The sequence below is a fragment of the Tachysurus vachellii genome, chromosome 20 (genome assembly GCF_030014155.1).
Source record: "Tachysurus vachellii isolate PV-2020 chromosome 20, HZAU_Pvac_v1, whole genome shotgun sequence".
Taxonomy (NCBI): Eukaryota; Metazoa; Chordata; class Actinopteri; order Siluriformes; family Bagridae; genus Tachysurus; species Tachysurus vachellii.
In genome coordinates, this window is record NC_083479.1 from 868,078 (window position 1) to 890,000 (window position 21,923).

General features: G+C 44.4%; 2 protein-coding genes across 11 annotated transcripts in view; both read right to left on the reverse strand.

Moving 5' to 3' along the window:
* On the reverse strand, positions 1–12,684 carry gigyf1b (GRB10 interacting GYF protein 1b). Of its 10 annotated transcripts, XM_060895231.1 has the most exons (26): positions 12,399–12,684; positions 11,172–11,473; positions 10,437–10,503; positions 9,932–10,061; positions 9,745–9,840; positions 9,546–9,660; positions 9,335–9,437; positions 8,967–9,166; positions 8,652–8,869; positions 8,365–8,470; positions 8,105–8,278; positions 7,748–7,890; positions 7,277–7,511; positions 6,989–7,155; positions 6,799–6,896; positions 6,617–6,702; positions 6,310–6,374; positions 6,055–6,195; positions 5,792–5,968; positions 5,281–5,459; positions 4,925–5,103; positions 4,570–4,733; positions 4,430–4,474; positions 4,203–4,314; positions 1,117–3,619; positions 1–1,014 (listed from the first exon to the last, which is right to left on the reverse strand). In XM_060895231.1, the coding sequence occupies exons 3-25, from the start codon at positions 10,469–10,471 to the stop codon at positions 3,552–3,554; spliced, it is 3,036 nt and encodes a 1,011-aa protein (XP_060751214.1). In that variant the 5' UTR covers positions 10,472–10,503; positions 11,172–11,473; positions 12,399–12,684; the 3' UTR covers positions 1–1,014; positions 1,117–3,551. The 10 variants fall into 10 exon arrangements, with proteins under 10 accessions (XP_060751214.1, XP_060751208.1, XP_060751209.1 ...); XM_060895225.1 differs by having other exon boundaries at positions 6,617–6,896; positions 10,437–10,500; XM_060895226.1 differs by having other exon boundaries at positions 6,617–6,896; positions 8,105–8,275.
* Positions 12,685–14,102: 1,418 nt separating this feature from the next.
* The window catches only part of nlgn2b (neuroligin 2b), a 52,650-nt gene continuing 44,829 nt past the window's right edge, over positions 14,103–21,923 (reverse strand). Inside the window, exons 6-10 of the mRNA XM_060895298.1 lie at positions 20,714–20,979; positions 20,151–20,304; positions 19,631–19,991; positions 18,378–18,593; positions 14,103–18,253 (exon numbers count right to left, since the gene is read on the reverse strand). Coding sequence (XP_060751281.1) covers positions 17,572–18,253; positions 18,378–18,593; positions 19,631–19,991; positions 20,151–20,304; positions 20,714–20,979 — 1,679 coding nt within the window. The 3' untranslated portion in view covers positions 14,103–17,571. The remainder of the gene's footprint in view (positions 18,254–18,377; positions 18,594–19,630; positions 19,992–20,150; positions 20,305–20,713; positions 20,980–21,923) is intronic.

Sequence of the window (21,923 nt, forward strand, 5' to 3'; positions counted from 1 at the left end):
TTCAAGCTTTAAAACTTTATTTTCTGTTTAACATAGTTTGTTCTTCTCAAAGCGTAAACTCCACTAGCCCCGCCCTCCGTGCCCGAGGTGTCCACTCGTCTGTCGCTGGCGGAGAGAGGGATCGAGTATGCGCGGGGCAAACGTCCTTTTCTGCTAAAACTGCCTGCAAACTTTGATAATACCTAAAAACTCTCGTAGCTTGGAAACGGTAATGTACAGAGCCGAGTCCCACAGCTGAGGGTGCGACTGCGTCCAGATTGTTGATACACGCTCACGTGAGCTAGCAAGTTAAGAAAATTGCCCACTGTACAGTTTAAGGCATGGCAATAAAAAAAAAAAGGGGGGACATTTTTCAAATTGAAAATGTACTTTATATACACAAAATGGGCGGAGCTTAAGGTGAAATTCCATCAGGCCATACGTTTACAGTGTCGCTCAGGTCGACTAGCTTAGCTACGTGAGCGCAACGCTGATGATCTCTGATAGCATTGGCTTCACCTCACACAGCGCGTTAAAAATCCGCTGCTAATTTTGTTCGCAAGCTAAAATATTCCGGTGATGTCATGATAGAGTTCAACTTAAGCTCCGCCCTTTTAGATCAAATGACCAAAAAGAGGAAAATGAAAATAAAAGGAAACGTAGAAGGGGAAAGAAGGAGAAATAGTTGGCACGTGCCGATAAACCATTTTTATATGGATGATTGAGATTTTGGATTTTGCAAAAAAAAAAAAAAAAGTACTAGTTTGTTCTGATTGGTCGTCGTAAACCGACCTCGACTTCCTCTTTGCGCGGCAGCCGCTCTTCTAGCGCGCGGTCGTGTTTGTTTACCAGTGTCTCGGCTAACGTCCCGTGGATGCGGCGTATCGTGACGTATTCACTAACAGATCGTCGGCACATGCCTTAAAAACACAGAAAGGAAGTGTGCGAGAAGGCGAGAGGTTTGAGTTCAGCGGGCCGGGAGCCTCAGACGGATCGGGACGTCTTCCTTCCAGCAGGATCCAGGCTTCGCAGGAACTGTCGATAAAACAAAGAGAAGTCTGATCAGGACTCGCTCACGTGGTCACACACTAAAGAATAATAAACATCGTCTGTAATAAAGAGAAGCTGATGTTTTACCTTCCTCACGCTGAAACTTGCTGGTTTCACTCGTTCCTCTTCCTTGAGGACCTGCAGCAGTCTCTCTCTCTTTCTCTCTCTCTGCAGGGTTTCTATCCGAACCCGAGCGTTTAACGCCCTAGCGTCCTCTAGAAGCCGATCTGCTGGGGAGTTTTCTGTGAAACATTCAGTTAAAGCCGACTGTTTCGTCGACCGTGTTGGATTTTCCTTCATGCGACAAAGAGTTCGTTTGTCCGCAACACGGCAGGAGACCCGAGTCCACTCGGAGGAGTCAGTAGCACATGCATGACCACGTCTCCAAATCTTTTACCTGTGTATGAGACTCCAGTCCACCAAACGCACGGGTCAAGTGACACTGAAGGGCTTTTTTTTCTTTTTTTCCATCCAGGATGCAGTACGAGACTCGAGTCCACGTCTCCAGGAGAACCCGCGTCCTCACACGTGTTCACATAACATGTCCTTATTGCTGCTACTTACACGTCTTGTTTTTCTTCTTCTTTTGTAAAAAATATACTCCAGAATTCCTCTAGATCAAGTACCGATAATAATAATAATAATTTTCAGCCCAGACTTCAAAAGTCTCTGTCTTCACTGAAGATTAGGCAGAAAATAAAGAAAGGGGGTTTGAGCGCAAACACTTCTTGAATGTCCCCACAAAATAAAACAAAAAATAAAGAAAAGTCTTCTACTGCTACACGGTGCACGTCCTTGGCTCTGATTGGCCCGAGGTTCACTGCTGGAGAAAGTTCTGGAAGAACGACAGGACATTTCCTGAAATGTCGAAAATGTCGGATTTTCTGGTCAAAAGCCCGTCAGACTTTGAAGTGAGTGACGACGCCGGGCTCGTCGTGACGCTCCGTTACACATTTTAGCAATACATTCATTTGTAATAAACTTCCCAAGGTTGCAAAAAAAAAAAACAAAACACAACAGAACAAAAAAAACAGTTGAAATGAAATAAAACAAATCTATATGACAACAATAAGGTAGCAGCCTTGAAAGTGCTCCAAATCAGATCACAGAAGTCTCAAATACTTTGTATGCAACAATAAAAAAATAAATCCGTCATACTTTTTTTTTATCTTAAACAGCAATGAAAATTAAAGTTGTCGCTCTCACACACACACACACACACACACACACACACACACACACACACACAAGGCAATTAGTTCACATATGGTCCTCCAAAATAGAGAGAAATAATGTTCCACAGTTTCATGGTGTTTTGAGGAGAACAGAAGAGCTACACTATAAACACGTCTCGTCGTCTCACTCCGAGTGCGCACTCTGTCACTCCGTCACTCCGTCACTCCACAGGGCAATAACAGCTAAAGAGTTGCGTGCTCATTCACACTAGCTAACAGAGGAACGCGGGGTCCGTTCCAACCTGAACATCACCACTTAACCTGCTGTTTAGGAAGATTGGCCAGTAGGAGACAGAATAAGATCCAGCCACCGCTCACAGATACAGAACGAGTGTGAACTCTGCTCTGTCGCTCGGGCCGACGTAGTGCTTAAGATGGCGACAGCAGGGGGTTAAAAACAGGGTTGGAACGAGACCTAACACTCAAATGTCCTCCAAAATAAAAAAGGGAAAAAAAGGCAATACAGCACCACAGACGGGACGCAGGCAGGAGAGCGCACACACACACACACCTTTTCTGTCTCTTTAAGAACCTATGTACAAGTGAAAGTGAGTTAACACACACACGCGCACACTTTGACGAAATATAAAAATTTCTCTTGAACAAAATAAAAACATGGCGTTTCCTTTATATCGCTCGGTAATAAAGTTCTTTGTGCAGACTTTTCTTTAAATCGCTCACACAATCTGAAAAATAATCACTCATCTAACTTTGTGTTTGTTTTGTTTTTTTAGTTTTTTTTTTTTAAACCTTTTTCGTTTTTCTTAAACAAGTGCAAATGTTCAAGTTTTTCAATTTTATAGCTTTCATATGAAAACAACAACAAAAAAAAAAAATAATACGACAGTGTTTGTCTTTAGAGAATGCGTTCTCACTCCCGTCATAAACGTACTTAAACACACACACACACACTTTTGTATACAAAACAGTTCTACACATAATATATGTAACAATATATTCACACATTTTCGCATTGTTTAAAAAAAACAAAACAAAACAAAAAAAAAAACAAAAAAAAAAAACAACTCAATTTCAAATATTGAAACTCTGGTAATAAAGTGCAATAGCTTAGTTAAGGTGCTTAGACAAAGAGGTGTGAGAGCTCCCTACACACACACACACACACACACACCGTACCTCTGATCCACTCTCTGTCCTCGTCTGGACGAGAGACATAACGAGAGAGTGGGTGAGAGAGAGAGAGTGAGGGAGGGAGCGGTGCACATTCGTCTGCTAGTTTGTTCCAGGTTTAAGGCCTCAGGTAGACTCAAGTAAGGTTCTGCTGGGTCAGTAATCCTCCACCGCCTCCATCTCTCCCAGCATCATCCGCTCGCTCGAGCCCAGAAACGAGTAACCTGCACACACACACACACACACACGCACGTCTCTTACATTAATTTACTATTTATGTCGAAATGATGATAAATGTCCTGCAAGATCATGTGACTATTCTCTGCTGTGTGAAAGAAGTGTGTGTGTGTGTGTGTGTGTGTGTGCGCACGTGCACTGTTGTACTAACACAACGAGGAGACACAGAAACCCTGAGATGTGTTCATGAAGTGAGGTTTGTGTAGATTATGACTCTATTCTGTTGCCTTGATGATTTATTTAAACAGTAGATCAGACGAATGTACGCGACGGATTCGTTCTAACATCTCGGCGCGGTGAAAAGTTCCGACGGTGAGTCAGAGACACGACTCGACCTTCGTCCAGCAAAAACAGTTCGTACGTCTTACAAAAAACGGTATAAAGGGCCTAAAGGTACGAGGGCTTCAACCTCCGGTGTCGTCTATTTGTCTAATTTGCATAATAGACTGAAAAAATACAAATACGGTTCTTCTATTTTCTTTATACGTAGAGCAAATAAGGTTTTGATTTATTACTAGGTGATTAAAAAGAAGACGTGTGTGTGTGTGTGTGTGTGTGTGTTGCACTCACCAAGGATGCTGGGATCAGAGTGGAGCATCAGGCTGGGTTTCTTCTTCATTTTCCCTCCCTGACTGTCGTACATGCTGCCACTTTTACTAATGTGGCTCGTCTGGAACACAGACTGCAAACGATCAGACGCCGGTGTTAGAAAAACAGGCCGTTTCTGTAAACATGAAAGCCTGGAAAAGTGTAAAACACTGAATGTTTGCTGTTTTGACCCAAAACTGCTCTGTTACCTGTAAGGGGAAGTTCATATTCAGTCCTGCGATCTCCTTACACAGCTGTAGACAGATACACACAGTAATAACGTTAGAGTTAAACGTCACACAGGTGAGTTAGAGTTAAACGTCACACAGGTGAATAGATGAATAGTGACCTGCTGCTGCTGTCTCTGCTGGTTGGCCTTCTGCTTGGCGCGGCGCTCCAGGAACTGCTTTGCGAACTCTTTGGCTTCGACCGTGTCGCCCAGGTACGAACGGATGAAGTCGTGAACCTCGTACGGCGACTCCACTTCCTTTAGATAGGCCACGATGGTGGCCACTAAACACACACAGAGCAGAATCCTAAATCTGGTGACTGTGATGACTGTTATTTTGTATATTTTAAAAATAATACTTATATACTGACAAAAGGTGTGTGTACATACACACACACACACACACAGAGGTAGTAGCTGTGTGTACGTACACACACACACACAGAGGTAGTAGCTGTGTGTTAATCTGTGTTACCATCCACAGAGGAGGACGAGCTGTTGGCTGAGGTGTTGAGAGCGTGCAGCATTTGTTCACACCACGTGGTGAATCCATCCTGCTGAGGCTTCATGCCCTGTAACAGCTTCAGCAGACGCTCCTCTTCTTCTGTCCGCTTCCGACGGTTCAGCATGTACTGCTCACTGCTGCTAGTACTACTAGCATTATTACCACACACACACACACACACACACACACACACACACACACACACACACACACACACACACACACACACACACACACACACACACACACACAGTCTTTAATACAGGCAGGGGAGCTAGCGCACTTTACTAGAAAAAGCTCTTATGTATGTGTAGGTGTGTGTTCACCTGAATGAGGGGCTGCTCATGCTGTGCTTCATGCCCATGTTACGATGGTTGACTTGGTTTTTAATCGCCTCGTCCCAAATGCCCATGCTGCTGCTGCCGCCGCCATTGGTGCTGCTCATCTTTCCCTCCATTCCAGTCCACATTCCCACAGAGCTGTCACTCCACTGCCCCACTGACAGCTACACACACACACACACACACACACACACCCCAATTAATGATCACAAAACAAATCTTAAGCTATAGCAAAAAAAATTGTAGTATCTGAAGTAAATGCAGAGTAATTACACAACTAACACAAATTCATGGTCTTTTTAAAGTGTTGCTCGCGTGTTCGGTGGTTGCCCCAGTACCCCACAGTACCCCAGGTGGTTGCCCCAGTACCCAAAAGTGGTTGCCCCAGTACCCGAAGAACTTCTTTGTACCACCACTCATACTAGGGCAATTATCTGGGTCAGAATTTTGCCCGGTTACAGAATGACGAACATGTGAAGGTGTAGTAATGTCTCACCCTCTGCTGCTGAGCTCTCTGCTGTTGCTGCTCCAGGAGGCCGAGGTTCTTTCCCTGAGCTTTACCCAGAGAGAGCGACCCTGTCTGGGCCGAGCTCCAGCCTGCACCTCCCTGCACCTCCCGCTGCTGCTGACTCTGCTGAAGCAATTTCATCAGAAGCTCCTGCTGACGACACTGCTGCACACACACACAGACACACACACTTCAGTATCCGTTTGTGCGAGCTGGTTCTCAGTGCACGAGTGATAAGTGAGTCTCTGTACCTGCTCACGTTTGCGCCTGTACATCTCCTCCTCCTCTCTCCTCTTCTGCTCCTCCTGCTGCCTTCTCTTCTCTTCTCGACGCTTTCGCTCCTCATCCTCCCTCTTCACCCTGAGTTCAGCTTCACGCCTCTCCTGCTGGAGCTGACACACACACACACACACACACACACATTTTTAAATTAAATAAATCAATACAAATGTCACACCTAGGCATGGATATAAACAGAGAGGTGACTCCTAAACCTTAAGTCTTACTTTCTGCAGCTGCTCGAGAGTTGGACCCTGAGGTGAGTTCAAATCCCACAGACCGACCTCAGCACCTGCAGGACACGGAGAGTGTGATGAGCAGAACACTAACGAGGACATCAGTATGGTCATGGTGTCAGCTTTAACGCTAATTATCAGTCTACATGTGGTTACTGTGTGCATGTGGTCTAACACATGAACTGTTCCTAAATGAAATGTTCTGAAGAAAGTGTTCCTAACAGAAGTGTGTGTGTGTCTAGCGGTGTTGTTGGAGGATGGCGGGTGTTGAGTGTGTATAAAGCTGAATGAACCTCACCTGGCGTCTGTGAGGATGAGGTATGAATGTCCCAGGCTTCTGGCACGGATCGGTTCATAGCAGGCATCATTCCTGTCTCACCACACCTGACACACACAGGCAGCGTTAAGCAGAGAGAGAGAGAGAGAGAGAGAGAGAGAGAGAGAGAGAGACTGTGTGTGTGTGTGTGCGCATGCAGGTACCTGTTTATATGTTGAAATCTGATTTGGAGCTGCTGGTAGAGAGCTGCTGTGGCTGCTTGCTCCAACTGCTTCTTCAACATCTCCTGATCCATGTTACCCTACACACACACACACACAAACTTATTACTAGAACCTACAACATTCCACATTTTCATAATGATCCCTACGTTTGTGTGTTTGTTGCCCTCACCAGTAGGGGAGGAGGTGAGGGTCCCGGAGAGAAAGGCACACGTCCCCACATCTTTATGACGTCCCCCAGAGGTTGGAAACCTTCATCACAGCCTCTCTTCACCAGCAGAGTCATTAGGAAATAACCAGCCTGGAACCACTCGCACATCTCCACCGGACTGAACGGGCCTGAGGGAGGGGGTACACACACACACACACACACACACACACACACACACACACACACACAGTGAGAAACACTATCATTGATAATACGATAAAACATTAAAATTAAATGAAAGTTCCATACCTTGGATCTCTCCTTGAGGGTCTTTGTAGAACCACTTCATGGCCGACTCGTGGGTGAGCGGCAGGGCGCCGGCGGAGTGAGGCAGGGTGTGTGTGTTGGGGTGGGAGTGTGTGTGTGTGGTGGGGAGTGTGTGTGTGCGAGTGACAGCAACTCCATGGCTCTCCTGCAACGCCTGTGTAAAACGCTCTTCCTCCAGAGACGTGTCCTGAAGAGACGCCACCATCTTCTCCGCCTCCTGCACACGACAGCAGTGACTTTAACGGCCTTAGGTACCATTCTGAGGTTTCACGCAAACTAAACTCCAACTACAATTATGTTAATAAAAAAAAACCTAACGCTAACGAGCGACAGAATGTTATATTAAAATAGAGACATACTACAAAATAGCAAGTTAATGTTTTTAGCTGATGTGATTAAATCATTTCTCAGGAAAACAAACGCTTTAATCTACTGTTTTTATAACACACACACCTGCTGCATGTGCGTCATGCCGTCCTCCTCCTCAGTGTCGCCTCCTGGAGGCAGGATGTCAGCGGGGGTGATGGGAGGGGAGGCAGTCCGGGCAGGAGGAGAGCTCCGACTCAGCTGAGTGCTGCCCCCTACTGGAGCTGCTTCTGAAACACATCCCTCATGTTTAAGAGCCCTCGCTGACTGACAGACGGAGGTGAAGTGAAGCGATTTATTATTTGGGTTTAAATCTAAAGTTGGACTACGTTTAAACAGCCATCATGTGAACAAACTTGTAGGATATAAAATGTAAAATTTGGTTAAATTAGGAACCTTTATGACTGCAGATGTTCATTAAAGCGACTGTATTCATGTAAATACCTTCGTTCATCTGGAGGCTAAACTTTGTGGGTGGAGCAACACAAGGTGGGTGTGGTTCCTGTTCTGAGTTGAGAGCGCAGATGGAAATGGAGGAAGGAGGAGGAGGAGGAGGAGGAGAAGCAGTAGCTTTTATCTCTCCGTCATCGAACGCACCAGACGCTTCGACGTCCTCTACTGGAAAGGACAGGTTGAGGAACGAGTGTGAAACATCCTCCCCATCTACTCGTATACACAACACACCGCTACACGTCTTCAGTTACCTTTATCAACAGAGTCGTCCTTCCTCTCTCGCTCGATCTCGTCTTCCTCCTCCAGAGCCTCGAACTCCAGCTCCTGGTCTTCAGGGATGGCGTCTCTCGAGCTCTTCTAAAGAGAAAATCAAATAATTCATAAACTTGCTGCAGCCGTCACTCAGAGACGTCCCTCTAACCTCGCAGTGTTTCTGAGGCTTTCCAAAGAAAACATCACCCCAAACTAAGCTAAAAGCTAACAGATTAACATGCCACGCCCCCAACATCACACACCTGTACATCAAACTCTGCCTCACCTTAACGCACATGAACGCTCCAGACGAATCGAAGGTGCCCATCTCACCCTCCTCTTCGTCAGTGCACCACTCTGGCAGCCCGTCTCTCTCCTCCTCTCCTCCCTCGCTCCCTGACCTCCGCCGGACCACGTCACCTTCCCGGAAATCAAAGTCGAACTTTCTGCGTCGCCCGTCTCCGTTAACGTGGTCTCTCCACCCGGCTGAGCGCGGGCCTCCGTCTGAGAAACAAAGTGAGAGTAAAGAAGTCGTCAGTAACTAAACACGACCACATATTAAAGCGCGTGCGTGTGTGTGTGTGTGTGTGTGTGTGTGTACCATCACGCCGTGTCCCAGCCACCCTCCAGCTCCCGCCTGCTTCTCCTACAACACCTCCTTCCTCCTCGTCCTGCTCCTCACGGAGTGTGCGCCAGTTATCGCTGTCGGAGCGGGTGTAATCCTTCCGTCCCGTCCCTGCGTCCTCGAAGCCTCCGCGTCCCCCCTCTCGTCTCGGCGGCTTCTCGAAACGGCGCTCGCCTCTGAAACAGGAGGGGACAGGAATCACCACAGAGAAAAAGGATGTTGGAGGGTTTTATTCTGCATTTAGAAGAAACAGCCCTACATATAGGACACCGAACCCTTCTGAAGCTCTCATTACTCACACTGTAACCGTGGAAACACTCCTATTATAATAGTAAATAACACACCTGTCGTCCCAGCTTTGGCTGCGGTGCACCTCTCGGCTGCGCCCGAATCCCACCTCCTCCTCCGCTCCTCTTTGGTAGAACCCTCCTTCTCCTCTTCCCCTCCCTAACAAAAAAGGAACGCGGCTTGTGTGACATTCTTCATGCTCACATGCTTGTGTGTGTGTGTGTGTGTGTGTGTGTGTGTGTTAGAAAGAGCAAGAGAGAGACGCACCTCGTCCTCCTCTAGCAGTCCCTCTGCTTCGGGATACGCCCACCGGGGCAGCCCCGCCCCCTTTACCCATGAGCCTCAGCACGGCCACACTGTTCACCGACATGGAGAAGTTTCTCTGTGGATAAACAAATAAAGATAGAAATAGAGCGAGTGCACTTGTGTTTGGGAGGAAACGACTGCTCAGGGTTTGTGCACTAACCTGCTCCTCCTCAGTCAGAGGCACCAGAGCCAGGGGCTGCTGTGGCTCATCCTGCAGGATGGCAGCAAACTCCTTATCCTGCATGTCCTCTGGGACCTACACACACACACACACACACACACACACGGAGTGAGCTGACAGTGAACATAGCCCAGAGTGTCACGGTCATCCCCTATCTCTCTCTCACCTTGTTATCTTTGACATAAAGTGCTAACATCTCCTCGCAGCCGTAGCGGTACTCGGCCAGCTTGGACTTTGGCATTGCTGGGGAAGGAGGAGGAGACGTGATGCTCCCTCCTCTGGATAGTGCACGGAGCCTGTGGAGAGGACACACACACACACACACACACACACACACACAGATTGTTGTTTTAGATCTAATGTTTATCACACAAAATAAAATATATAACATAACACGATAAAAGCCAAAGTGCGGTTTGTGAATAAATATCTTTAGCGGCATCATAATACATGTCATTAACCAACATGAGCCACACACACGTGCGCCGATAATTAATCACTCCTCTAAACTAACTCAAAACACAGCGCCAACCTTCAGGAAACATCTGGTTCCTCATAGGATGGGGAAGTAAAACACACACAGCTAACATGGAGAGAGAGCGAGGAGGGGGGAGCGAGAGAGAGAGAGAGAGAGAGAGAGAGAGAGAGAGAGAGAGAGAGAGAAGGATTACCATTCTGGACCAAAGTTAAGTGTCTCAGCAGTCATGTTCTCCTCGTCCTTGGGGCTCGAATGTTCTGCTGACATGAAAAACAAAGTGTTTACGTGAGGATTAACACCTCATTTACACACAAAACCCTTCGAAACAGATCAGCATCTGAGTGATGTGTGAAAGCAGAAGTGTTTATTACAATTACAACAGCTCAACTTCCTAATGCGGCAAAAACTCTTTCAAACAAAGAGAAAAATAGATGTATGATGTAATATTGACAATTGTTTGGTATTTCTAGGTATATTCAGTCTTTTGAGCATCTGTGAGCATCTGCACCAGTGACGTGTTGACGTGTAAACCACAAAATGTCAGTAAGCACTCAGAACGTGACACAAACCTTTTTCCATAATTACATTCACAGCACTCAGTGGTCACTTTAGTGCCGTCTCATGTTGTACATCTGAGGCTTAAGGAACTTGGTGGTACTGGGGCTCAATCTGACGACCTTCTGCTACCACCTCCTTCACCAGACGTGTCCGTGCTTTCTGAACACTACACGGCTTTCGTCGGTATTAAATATATATTTTTCGGAATAGTAAAACTTTTGCTCAGACGTGTGTACGTGTAGTCTGTAGTTTTATCGTGAAGTTTTAAAATATGACCTGTGAGCTGCGTTAGCCTCTAAAACTAAAGAGACAAGCTGACTGATGGGATTGTGTGTGTCACAGGAAGATGATCTGGTTGTAGATCGCTTACCTTTCACAGGAGCAGTGTTGCTGTATGATGCTCTATGATGCTGTGTGTGTGTATGCGGCTGTATGACGCTGTATGTTGGTGTGTGCGTTTGATGCTACTCTGAGCTCTAGATCAGTCAACTGATAGCTGCCAAACACTGAATAGAAGAGCTCGAAGGAAAAAGGGGGAAAAAAATGGCCAAAGTTCTGCTTTACAAACACACACTGTAAGTGGAGGTGGATATGAGCGAGTGTTTCGGGGCAGTTTAGTTGTGTTTCATACGATCACTTTCTCCAGACTCCAGACTTTCTGTCTCGTTTGACCTGCAGGGAGGAAAAAAGACAACAACTTAAGTGTACAGTGGTCACCAGTGTGTGTGTGTGTGTGTGTGTGTGTGTGTACTGTACTTTATGTACCGAGTGAACTATAATTATTTGTACACATTACACGCTTAAAGACAGAAAAACACCGAATAACGTGAACGTGTTGATTATTTTACACCTGGTTACAGACTTCTGTATGGAACATTATAATAAACCTCAGACATGTAAACTACATCACAAACACAACCGTGTTTCTATAAATAACACTAAATTATTAAATCAACCTTGCTAGCGCATGCTTAAGATAAAATATAATCCAAGTGACCAGTGGACTGTGATTTACTTTATAACTTAACATTACTTTCATTTATTGAACTCATATTTATTGTCAATTTTCAGACTTTTCGACTGTACACTGTAAAATGTACTGGGCTCGGTCCCAAATCGCGGTGAACTTCCTGCGTAGGTGCCCTACATAGTGTATAAACGCGCTCCCTTTCTAGTGCACTAGGTTACAAACAACGCCGCCGTTAGGGATACAGCCCGGAAGAATATCAGCGTTTACAAAAAAAAAAACGTGAAGAAATGTTATAGCGGTTATCAGCTAAAGTGTGAAAGGTGTTAATTTAGCCGTGTTCAGTGTTTATTAACCGCCACTGAGGAAATAACCCAAAATTCTAAATAAACAAGTGAGACGTGAACGAGGGGGCGGAGTGTAGCACCACCCCTCAATGACCTGCATCACCCTGTGCCGGCCGCTTCTTAAACTTTACCCCGAGGATCGACTCAAGGCCTTTACACCTTAACACTATTGTCAACGTTTTTAGTCGTGTTTTTACAAACGTTCAGCGAACGTGTGCAAGTCTGTGGCTCGATCAAACATCTCTGCGTGAATAATCCTGACAAATAAACGTGCTTTTCTCACCTTTTTCCTTCAGCAAAACGAACAAAACAGGAGGCTGCTAGCTAGCAAGCGCCCGTTAGCATGCTAGCCGAGCAAGCTAACGCCTTTACGTTCACTTATCTACGACTTTATTCCTTTTGCAAGCGCGTGCATCGCAGTAATTGAAAAAATCGACTTAAATATATATAATTTCTGCAGCTACCTTCTACGAACACGATAATTAAGTGAATATTTACTTTTCTTTATGGTGCTACGCTCGCCGTTTTTCTGTCTCGTCTTGTTTGTGTTTTACAAAAATGGCTGTTCAACGCGGATCACGTGCCACGGTTCAGCCAATCAGCGAACACGTTCCTGGCTCATTTAGGCTGTCTCCCAAATTCCTGCTTACTACCTATAACTATGCTCTACATAGGGCGTTACAGAAATAGCCACTAGCACCAAGTGTAGTGCACTTCATGGACATTGGGAAGCAATTTGGGATTCGGCCGTGCGTAGTGTATGTTGGGACAAACCGGTGGTTAGCATGGCGTCCTGGGGTACAAACCACTTGCCTTTGTTGGGGGGGGGGAAACAGAAGTTGCAGAAGGTGGAAATAGTTTGTGGTGATTTATAAATATATCCACAGATCTCATTTTATGATCAAAATGCTTCCATTAACTTCACACTCATGGCTAGACAGGTTGTGTTGTTTCTCATCACAGTCTTCTATGATCAATGTAATGAATGAATGAATTTCAGTTGAATCTCTTTCCCTGATTCATTAAGCCAATTAACGCCTACATCAGTGCAATACTACATAAAGTAAAGCATTAGCACATTAACATCATGTATATGAATTGATAGTACTGAAATGATTCATATTGATCTCTTAAAAAATAAGAGAATAAAATAATATTCTCTTAAAATAATAAATTATTAATTAAGATATTAACAGTAAACGACAGATTTGAGTAAAATCAGTAAAATAACTAAGTAATCTGTAAATGGTGAATGACACGTGGTATTGTAGGTCGTATTTGTACAGTATAAAGCTCTAGGGTGAGATTTCTTACTGAATGATATATAAATCTAGCTCAGTGTTGTTTTTAATAACCGATCAGCCGAGGAAACGTCGATAAATCAAGGAAGCTGGTGTTGGACCTTACTGGACCCTTCAACAGGATGTAGGATATTTTGAGGCCTTCGGAGGTTTATTTAAACGGCAAATAAACATACTTAATTCTATAGAAGTAGTCAATCAACCTTGTAATGCAACTGCAAAACCTGCAGTGTGTGTAAATCATCACAACATTTAGAATAAAGGAAACATATGCATTTAGTTGTTGTTTTTTTTCAAGGGGTCAGAATGGCTTCATCACTTCATCACAATGTGTTACAGGAAAAACACAAACGACAGCCAACTTAGTGCCATGAAAATGCTTCTGAAATCAAATGAAATTATACTGAAGGTATTTTACAGTGTCTGGAAAAATTCTATGTTTTTAAAGCAGATTAAACTTCGCTCACACAAACACGGTTCAATGGGAAAATGCTTAAAATATCTTTCAAATGAAGTCATTTAGCAAATAAATGTACAAATAAACAAGAACTATTGAGCTGATATAGAGGAAATTTAGAAGGAAAAGAACAATAATGATAGAGGAGAGAAAACTAAACAACAAAAAAAGGATAAAATAGTGTTACATCATGCAAGACAGAGACACCGCCCTCTACCGGACGAAGCCGGTATTACAATCATCACAACACGGTATTAAATGCAGTCTAGCTGTGGAGAAGATCATGTAGATGATTATTAATGGACGTGTAAGGACTCAGAGACACTTGTGTGTTTTATAACGTCTTTTTAATGTTCTCCAGTTCATATACACAACATACAGTGTGTAATAGCCTTTATATGAAATAGAAATAGGAACTCCGTTTATCCCCCAAACACGTTACTCTCATCCCGAGTCGCTGCGACTGAACAAAATGATAAGCAACAGGTGCAGGTGTATATTTGGCAACCCAGCGTTAATATTAGAGCAGGTGCACTTAGTAAATATCTGTAATATATCTCTACCCCATCACCCCCCCCTCCCCCATAACACACACACACACACACACACACTCACACTCACACACACACACACACACACACAGACCAGAGGATCACCGTGAGACCTGGTGACAGTGTGCTTTACGAGTCTGTCCGCTGCCTCTCAGCCCCTCTGTACAAAAATATGGACAGTTTAAATTCTCTATTTCTGAAATCTAGCAGGCAGAGAGAGGCTTCGGGTCTCCATTAACTTAAACCGTAACAGGTTCGAGTCAGGACCACACGGCCACAGTGTCATGTGATCAAAGCAAACGGACGATGATCAAGAATCGCAATTCGGTTTTAAATACAAGAGTTTAAACGTGGACGCTTCAAAATATCATCATTACCTTCAAGGTTCGATACGAGACGCAGCGACTTCACCGCTCTTTAGAGTTTAATATAAATCATCACACAGTCGGGTTACATTGATCAACACACACACACCCACACACACACAGATACACACACGCACACAGACACACACAAAAACAAAGGCGGAGAAGATAGTAAGAAAGATAAAAGTTCTATTTTGAAAAAAATGTTTTAATGTGTTGATCTGGAGAGAAGTGATGAAAGAAGAGAAAGAAAGGAAGAAAGAAATAAAAGACTTAAGAGGAGACAGTGATGTAACGTTATGACATTCGTCTGTTTTTTTTTTTTCGGCGGTGAAGAGAATTACGTGCTGCGGAGGTCATGTGACCCTGTGTGACGACTTTGCGGAGGTCATGTGACCCTGTGTAACAACTTTGCGGAGGTCATGTGACCCTGTGTAACAACTTTGCGGAGGTCATGTGACCCTGTGTAACGACTTTGCGGAGGTCATGTGACCCTGTGTAACGACTTTGCGGAGGTCATGTGACCCTGTGTAATGACTTTGCGGAGGTCATGTGACCCTGTGTAATGACTTTGCAGAGGTCATGTGACCCTGTGTAATGACTTTGCGGAGGTCATGTGACCCTGTGTAACGACTTTGCAGAGGTCATGTGACCCTACACCACGACGTTTAGAAGACAGCTGTGCTTTTCAGGCTTCTAGCTCTAACTCCTCCTCCTGTACACTGATGTACTGAGTACTGATGATGCATTAAAGCGTTCACGCTAAAGTGTTGAGTGTCGTGTCATTGAGTTCTAACTCCGAGGCTCAGGACAAGCATGTTCACGTTACGTGCTGAAGAAAGAAAGAAAGAAAGAAAGACAGAAAGAAAGAAAAAACGGTCTGTAAATCAAGGAAAAATAAGAAACTCGACTTGCACCTGTTCTCACAAGAGCCGCTCGGCCGTTCACCTGTAAAACCAAACAACGAAACAGAATATTTACAAAGACCGTGTCATCTAGTACAACTTCAAAAAATGTACAGTTTGTAGGTTTTGTTTGTTTTTTTGTTTGTTTTTTTGTTTGTTTCCCTCAAGATTTTTATATCCATCCATCCATCCATCCATCCATTAATCCGCTGAGTGTTTTCCGGAAACGAGACGCGAACAGAAAGATGACGATGAGACGAGCGATGAAACGAGGACACACCTTCATGATTGTTGTTTTAGTCCTTTATAGTTTGTTCTGTCCTCCGTCCACATCATTGTCGATGGATTCCTCGTCGTTCCGTGCGGCCTCTTTAGCACCCTGACTGCACACGAGTGGAGAAATCGAAGGGAAAACAGGAATGAGAGGAAACACTGGACGTGAGAGAAAAAGAGAAAGAACGGGATCTCATTCCTTATTGTGCGAGTTCAATGTAAATGTAGTGGAATATACAGTATAAACAAAGGCAGAGAGAGAAAGAGAGAGAGAGAGATGGAGGGATGCTGGAGCGTCGATAAGTCCTTCCTTGATGCTCAGCGGTCCCGAGATTTCCAGCTTTTGATAAGTGAACTAAAAGGGATCTATACATCCTTTTTTCTCATTATGATGGTAATCAGTTCCCATTTTCCTGATATGCTTCCGATTAAGTCTCAAGAGAAGGAAAATAATCTCCGAATGATGTGCACAATATAGCCGACACATAAAAAAAAGAGACAGAGAGACAGAGCATGAAAGAATAGGATGCTGATAATAAAACAAGAGGAATCTCGTGCGCGTGTCTGTTTTCTTTAAAAATAAATCATGCAAATTTTCCCCGAGAGCAAACAAGATATAAATTTTCATTATTCTATATTTAGACTTTAATATAGATATTCTGCTTATAGAATCAAATCTCGTCCCAGACCAGCAACAGTGCAAAAGCAAAAGAAAGAGAGAGAGAGAGAGAGAGAGAGAGAGAGAGAGAGAGAGAGAGAGAGAGAAAACGAGAGAAGAAGAAAATAAAAGCAAACAAGATTTTGGCACTTTTTCAGTGACTTCTAAATTCCGGTCCTCAGATGCTCTCCGGATCCAAGTCTGTCCTCTCGACTCAGAGTCTGATCAGATGGATATCACAGTACTTGGCACAGAAATGCTGGTAAAAACTAAATATTCAAATCTTTTTCTTTTTCTCATTCATGTCTTCACAACATTCGTGATCGTCTGTATCACATAGAGGTTCTCTCGATTTATAAAAGTGTTTAGTTCAAAAAGCAGAGTTCTGCATTAGGTGAAGGACATGACCGAAAAAAAAAAAGGGAATGGAGAGAAAAACGCAACACAGCAAGCGTGGGTAAAAATAACACAAAGCAGGAGATTGTAGATAAGAGGTTGAGGGCAAGATGGCCAACTGAGTGGCTCCTCCTCTGTTCCTTTGCGTAAAGAGAGAAAACGAAGACTGCAGCAGTTAAAAGAGACAAGAGAATGTGTTGTAGATGACTATAAAGGTTTTCAGTCCTCCGAGTCATTAAATCGTCTAGCAGGAGGAAGTCAAAGCAACTGGACCGGTCAAGATCTCTGAGAAGGACCTTATGTTCAGTAACTGTGACTTTCTACCACTAGGCTACAGTTTCCCAGTTCTCCTCCTGAAGTTCTGGAGTCCAGTATGGTTTGATTTACCGTTGAATGTGAATATCACCAAACTGTGCCGGACTAAAGAACTCCAGGACTCCAGGACTGGACCTTTACGTTCCCAAACTGGACAAAACGTATTACCTCTGCAGAGCACCGTTCCTGGTGCAGCTAGTCCTTAGGTGTGTTAAAAGCTTGGCGAGGTACTGTACTATACACGAGTGGTTGAGTGCTGATGGGGCAAAGCATTGTTGGTATGCACAGAGCTAGAGCTGGACCCAGGGGCAGGGCCTGGATTTGGGGTGTGGCCAGGAGCAGGGGGGTATGTATTGAAGGCGTGCATGGCACTAATGGTGCTGGGCATCATGAGTGGCACATCATCAGGTGCCCTCCTCAGTGCCAGTGTGTAATCCGGCGGGCATCGAAGAGGCTCCAGGTCTAACTCAGCCCTCTGCTGCTTCATCCTTAATGACATGAGCTCCTCTTCCAAGTCGTTGCCCACAGCGATGGCTGTCGCCGGAATCGGGGCCCCAGCAGTGCCACGCTGGGGCGAGAGACGCCGATGGCGTCGTCTCTGTTGCAGCAGCATCATTTCGTGGCGTTTGTCACGTTTGTAGTAGAGTGCCGCAAACGCCAGGACGTTCAGGAATAGCAGAGATGCACCCACTGCCACTGTTACACTCAGCTCTGTTGAGTAGTCGCGTGCTGCCTCGGGGAAAGGAGACAGGCGCGGGCGCTCCGAACCTTCCGGATCCATTTCTGTATCCGGTGGGTATGTGGAGGAAACCGAGGGTTGGCGTGTACCAGGATGATTCGGATTCAGCACTGGATTTTTCCGTCCGGGTCTGTGGGGGATGTCACCAGATGGTGGTAAACGGGTTGCACCAGAAGAGCTGTTAATAAAAATATGGTTAGTATAACATCTTTCTTTTACAATCTAATATCTTTTATTCCATTGGAAGTCTTATGTACTTGATCATTAAAGGATTCTACAGTTTTTAATTCGAGACAACTGACCCGATCATCTCCTCATGTAGAGTGTGCAAATGTGGCACCAGCTCAAGCCAGAAGGCCACCTTGTTGGCACGGTAGTTGTCTCTTACACGTGGCTTCAGGCCAATGTGAAGGTACTGCTTGTCCTTAGAGCTGAATTTAGTCCACACGACCTCCTCGAAGCGGTTTGGCTTTGTGTGTATAAACTTGGTATCCTGGGGAACTGGGATGTTTGGGTCACTAAAAGAACCAGAAAAAAAGGAAATGAAATAAACATTTGGAAGCCCGTGAGATAGCATGCAATGACTCTGTAATACACTTTACATTCAACAACCCAAATGATACTGAAAGTTAAGAGATTTTTCTATTAAATCAAAATGAGCTACAGTACGGTTTAAGAGTCCAAATCACTGATCAAATCCTAGTCCATGCTGTGGTGTGTAATTCAGTCCAAGTCCCTGTTTACAAGTACAGGTACTGTATGGACCAAACCTTACATTTTTATCTTTTTCCCCAGTCCCTGTCTCAAGACTGTCTGTCTGTTTCATGCACTGATCCATATCTTGACTCATGTTGCAGTTAATTTCCCAGTTTCTGCCCCAAATCAGCCCCTTAACTATCAACCCTGTCTCTAGCCCTGGTCCCTCTCAGTCCCTGTCTCTAGCCCTGGTCCCTCTCAGTCCCTGTCTCTAGCCCTGGTCCTTCTCAGTCCCTGTCTCTAGCCCTGGTCCATCTCAGTCCCTGTCTCTAGCCCTGGTCCCTCTCAGTCCCTGTCTCTAGCCCTGGTCCCTCTCAGTCCCTGTCTCTAGCCCTGGTCCATCTCAGTCCCTGTCTCTAGCCCTGGTCCATCTCAGTCCCTGTCTCTAGCCCTGGTCCATCTCAGTCCCTGTCTCTAGCCTTGGTCCCTCTCAGTTCTTGTCTCTAGCCCTGGTCCCGCTCAGTCCCTGTCTCTAGCCCTGGTCCCTCTCAGTCCCTGTCCCTAGCCCTGGTCCCTCTCAGTTCTTGTCTCTAGCCCTGGTCCGTCTCCACTCTGCAGCTGGGTTCCTTCAATCCTCAGTCTTCCTGACCATGGTTGCGTTCCTCAGGTCTGTACTACCCTGTGGTCTAGTGAGGTCATGTAATTACCCTGTACCCTGCTGGTGTTTGAAAATATTTTACTATATTTAACGAGACTGTTAAATATCGGGTTTGAAAATATTCGATTGTATTTAACATAGTTGAATGAGTTGGTATTTTGCCCACAAAGCTCAGTTAACCAAACTACACGATGAACTGACCCAGTTTTAGCAAAGTTGGTCCAGTAGGTCATGACGACGGCGCTAAGCATCACGTCATTTTTGGAGAAGTTGCAGGGAAAGAGGTCTGTGGCGCCCACCATGGGCACTCCAAAGACATAGGGAATCTCATCTCCATGTGCGGCGTCGGCCCACTCCGGTCTGCCCTCCATCTGGCAGTGATGGTGGAAAGTGTAGAAGTAAACTGGAGACTGGAACTCAGCGTGCAGCTTGGCTGTGGCCACTGCTGGTGCCACCCACTGGTGATCTGTGAAGAGCGCAAGCAACGTCTTCCTCCTCATGTCGCCGTTATCGCGATCGGCCCAATCAGTGTACATGAACTTTATGGTCTCGCGAAGGATATCTTTTTTTTTTGAAAGACAGAGGAAGAGAGAGAGAGGGAAATGAGATAATAAATAAGAACCTGAGATAGGACAATGTGAGAGAATGTCATTTATTTACTCTGTTATGCATGTTTATGTGTTTATATATTTATGTTGATCTGCTGCTAGGCGTCACACACCGCTTGGGTAACCGTAAAGGTTGTCTACAAAGTTGGATATGGTGTAGTCAAATGTAGCAGCTGAAATTCCGTCCTCTCCTTCGCTATCATCCACAAACTTCAGCCCTTCTCCTTGATTGACTCCCAACAAGATGTCATAGTTCAGGAACTCTCCCTGTACAAGCAGAAAAAATTCACTTCAATACAGCAACATAAACATTCAGTTATTTTATCACTAAACGGTTTGCAATTTTATTAATCAATGAATTTTCCTGGTATAAAAAAATGACCAAAGACACCTTAGTGCCACCTTCCCCTTTTGTGTTGGAATACGAAACAGAGAAATTCACAGGTTAAAGTTCACCTAAATAAGCTGACTTTTCTGCCAGATGAATGTTTGGTCTGATTTCTGCTTCAGTTGTAAAAGCAGAAACATGTAGTTCCTGTCTCTCCCTTATTGCCATAGCAACCAGTTAGCAAATAAAAATACTACAGTTAAAATGTCATGAGTAACAATATGAATGATCTCTTTGGCTATAAATGATGGTGATGTTTAAACTGTACTGTAAAGCTAGTGGTGAGACCTGCTGCATGAGGATCTCGGGGTCATCAGGAACCACGTCTCCGTCTACCACGGGCCCAAAGGCGATGTGATAGCGTGCAGGCTGAATGTCCTGATCCACCAGCTCTCGGAAGCTCTTCCTCCTCAGACAGCTGACCATGTTGGCCGTGTCCCCGGAGCTGCAGCCCACCTTCTTGGCCAGGATCTTGGTGTACATGAACGGGCGGTAGTTCACAGACCAGCTGGAGATGGCAGAGCCGCTCTGGGCTATAGCTCTTTGGAACAGACCTGAGACGAGAACCATTAAAAATAAACACATAGTACATTCTTCAAGGGTTCTTCAGCCAGTTATTAGATAATTAAGACTTCCTGGCTTCCCAAACAGAGACGCTTAAAACTTGTAAAAACAAATGCTGTACTGAACATTCTTCAGTACAACACCTGTTTAACTAAAACTTTGTTAAAACAATTGTCTATTTCATACGAGCAAAAAAAAAAATCTTTATCTAAGAATGCTAAATGAGGGGCGGAGCCAATGCAAATCGACTAATTCACCAGAGACTCTTTGTATCAGATGCGACTGTCACACAACATGAGGAAGAAACCTTGGGAGGAACTACTGTAGACTGAGTGACTCCAGACACTGCAATTAGAAATCATTACACTTCTATATAAGTGTATATTAAAGATTAACAAAAAAACAAACAAACGCATTGTTCCAAGAAACCAAAAGAAGTCAGAATATATTATTTTAATTTGTGTGGAAATTAAGAGTGAAATCTATAATAATTAGCAGCTCCTTCTTTCCTTAACCTTATCCGAACCTTTAGAAAAGATTAATGGCTCCGGTGTCACCATAGCAACAGGTGAAATATAATCAAAAGGTACAGTTAAACTGTTAAATTTCTAAAATAGTTGTAGAATTTATTTCTTTTTATTCCCACAGTTAATTTAATTCCAGGTGATAATTGAATCTATTTGCATTGACTTCAAATAAAACCCCCCAATTTACATATTAATGTACATATTCATTTAAATATTCATTAAGGCAAGTCTCATGTGTAATTCTTCACAGCGCTACAGGAAAGAGAAATAAAAAAAAACTCTACTTTTAATTCATGAGTCATTATACTGTTATTATACTGTTATTACACTGTTATTACACTGTTATTACACAGTAATGAATAATATAATGTCACAGATACTTGATACATGCTGCATGGCTGCATGCA

Excerpts from the sequence above, each read along its gene's own strand:
- gigyf1b (XM_060895225.1), bottom strand. The coding sequence starts at position 10,471 with ATGACTGCTGAGACACTTAACTTTGGTCCAGAATG. Across the intron at positions 8,279-8,364 it reads GGACGACTCTGTTGATAAAG|TAGAGGACGTCGAAGCGTCT; the intron begins GTAACTGAAGAC and ends TGTCCTTTCCAG. Across the intron at positions 4,475-4,569 it reads AGCAGAGACAGCAGCAGCAG|CTGTGTAAGGAGATCGCAGG; the intron begins GTCACTATTCAT and ends ATCTGTCTACAG.